Source organism: Muntiacus reevesi, chromosome 1, assembly GCF_963930625.1.
Source record: "Muntiacus reevesi chromosome 1, mMunRee1.1, whole genome shotgun sequence".
Classification (NCBI taxonomy): domain Eukaryota; kingdom Metazoa; phylum Chordata; class Mammalia; order Artiodactyla; family Cervidae; genus Muntiacus; species Muntiacus reevesi.
The window spans coordinates 74,093,569-74,096,163 of NC_089249.1; the positions used below are offsets into that span (position 1 = coordinate 74,093,569).

The window sequence follows — 2,595 nt, forward strand, 5'->3', positions numbered from 1 at the left end:
GTTCAGAATCTGATCCAACTCTGAGTCACCTTATACACATGAATTTCCTTCATCTGCACATGAATCATAGAAGTTTCTGTCCTTTTTAAGTTATCAGATAAGAAAATCCTTTTAAAATAGGCCAGAAAAAGTCATAATAAGTAATTGTAATTGATTGCTCAACAAAGAAGAAAAAAGTTAATGAAAATTATGGAAATACACCATCTCCATGCACACACAGTTATATTGCTAAACTAAATAAACCAATAAATAACCAATAAATTTGTTCAGCCACTACAGAGAACAGTATAGAGTTTCTTTAGAGAAACTAAAAGTAGAGTTACTATATGATCCTGCAAACCTACTCCTGGGCATATATCCAGAGAAAATTTTAATTTGAAAAGATTCATGCACCCTAATGGTCACTGAAGCACTAATTACAGTAGCCAAGACATAGAAGCAGCTTAAATTTCCATCAACAGAGTAAAGGATGAAAGAGTCAGACATAAGTGAGGTGACTTAGCACAACGCAACACAGTACATATATGCAATGGAATTACTAAGCCATAAAAAAGTGAAATAATGTCATTTGCATCATCATGGATGGACAGAGATTATCATATTAAGTGAAGTAAGTCAGACAGAAATGACAGACATAATAGGACCTATATGTGGACTCTAGAAAGTGATACAAATTAACTTTTTACCCAAAAAAATAAAATAAAATAAAAATAAGCTCACAAACTTAGAAACTAAGCTTATGATTAGCAAAGGGGATAACAGGGGTGGGGGAGAGAGATAAATTGAGTCTGGGATTAACATACACCCCACGGGCTTCCCTTCTGGCTCAGCTGGTAAAGAATTTACCTGCAATGTGGGAGACCTGGGTTCAGTCCCTGGGTTGGGAAGATCCCCTGGAGAAGGGAAAGGCTACCCACTGGCCTGGAGAATTCCATGGACTGTAGTCCATGGGGTTGCAAAGAGTCAGACACAACTGAGTGACTTTCACTTTCACGACTATATGTAAAATTGTAAAGAACAGCAACCTACTCTATAGCACAGGGAATTATACTCAACGTCTTATAATAACCTATAATGGAAAAGAATCTGAATAAGATATATGTTTATATAAATAAACATACATATAAAACTGAATCACTTTGCTCTATACTTGAAATTAACATTGTAAATTAATTATATGTCCATTTTAAAAAAGAATCCGTTTGCAATTTTAGCATTAAACATTTGTCTTATTCACAGAAAAAAATGTTAACTAATAAAGGAAAATATAGCATTTATTTGTTGTTTCCTTTAGATTTCAGATGTCCAAACAATGAAGATCAACCAAACAGTCCTGGAAGAGTTCATTCTTGTTGGTTTCTCTGTTTACCCACATGCACAGACATTCCTCTTTGTGGTTTTCTTTTGCCTCTACCTTCTCACCCTCACAGGTAACCTGACCATCATGAGTCTTACTTGGGTGGACAGTTGTCTCCACACACCCATGTACTTCTTCCTTAGTGCACTCTCTTTCTCTGAGACCTTCTACACATTGACTATCATCCCCAAGATGTTGGCAGATCTCCTCATCAAGTATAGAAGCATTTCAGTCATAGGCTGTGGCTTGCAAATGAGTGCCTTCTTGGGACTTGGTGGCACTAACTGTCTCATTCTCACTTTCATGGGATATGATCGCTTCCTGGCCATCTGCAACCCTCTCAGATATCCTTTGCTTATGACCAATATGGTGTGTGGAAAACTTGTGGTCTCTGCTTGGGTTGCTGGCTTCTTTATCTCTGTGACAGAGACTGGGATGATATTCAGGGGCTCTTTCTGCAGTCCCAACCTTGTCAAACACTTCTTCTGTCATATGAGGGCTGTTGTGAGGCTGTCCTGTCTAGACAGTGAACTCACAGAATTCATTGTAACAGCAATCTCAGTGTCAGGCTTGATAGGCACCTTCCTGATTATCATACTCACTTATGTGTTCATTCTCTCTACTGTTCTTAGGATCCCTTCAGCTGAGGGCAAGCAGAAGGCCTTTTCTACCTGTGCCTCCCACCTCACAGTGGTCATCATCCACTTTGGGTTTGCATCTATTGTTTATCTGAAGCCAGAAGCATCAGGGGGAGATGACACACTCATAGCAATCCCCTATACTGTCATCACTCCTTTCCTCAGCCCTCTCATTTTCAGTCTCAGGAATAAAGACATGAAGAATGCTTTCAGAAAGGTACTTGGAAAAAGAAATTCCTTGAATAAATAATCTTGGTTTATTGTCGCATGATTGATTATTCCTAGATATCAGTAAGGGATTTACCCTATGATATCTGAGAAGCCTATACCATTTGCCTTTTTTCAGGGGTTGGCATATGGAGATCAAGTGATTGAGTCTAGGACCCAAGCATTTACTTATCTTGTTAAGGAAGTTGTCTATCTCTTTCATTCTGCATGTTCTACATCTACTATTACTCAACTCTACTTTTACTAGTACTATCAGTTCTCTACTTCTACTTAAATAGCAGTCTCTGAAGATACTCAGCTTCTACCAATCAACCTCTGGGTTTATTGCACCTTTGATGAAATGGGATAAGAAAGATTGTGGAAGGAAAAAAA

General features: G+C 38.1%; 1 protein-coding gene across 1 annotated transcript; it reads left to right on the top strand.

The window, feature by feature from the left end:
* The first annotated feature begins 1,300 nt into the window (after positions 1–1,300).
* On the top strand, positions 1,301–2,245 carry LOC136173624 (olfactory receptor 10X1-like). Its single transcript, XM_065943371.1, has one exon. The coding sequence runs from the start codon at positions 1,313–1,315 to the stop codon at positions 2,243–2,245; it is 933 nt and encodes a 310-aa protein (XP_065799443.1). The 5' UTR covers positions 1,301–1,312.
* Positions 2,246–2,595: the final 350 nt, after the last annotated feature.

Coding starts and splice junctions, on each gene's coding strand:
- LOC136173624 (XM_065943371.1), top strand. CDS start 1,313: ATGAAGATCAACCAAACAGTCCTGGAAGAGTTCATTCTTGTTGGTTTC.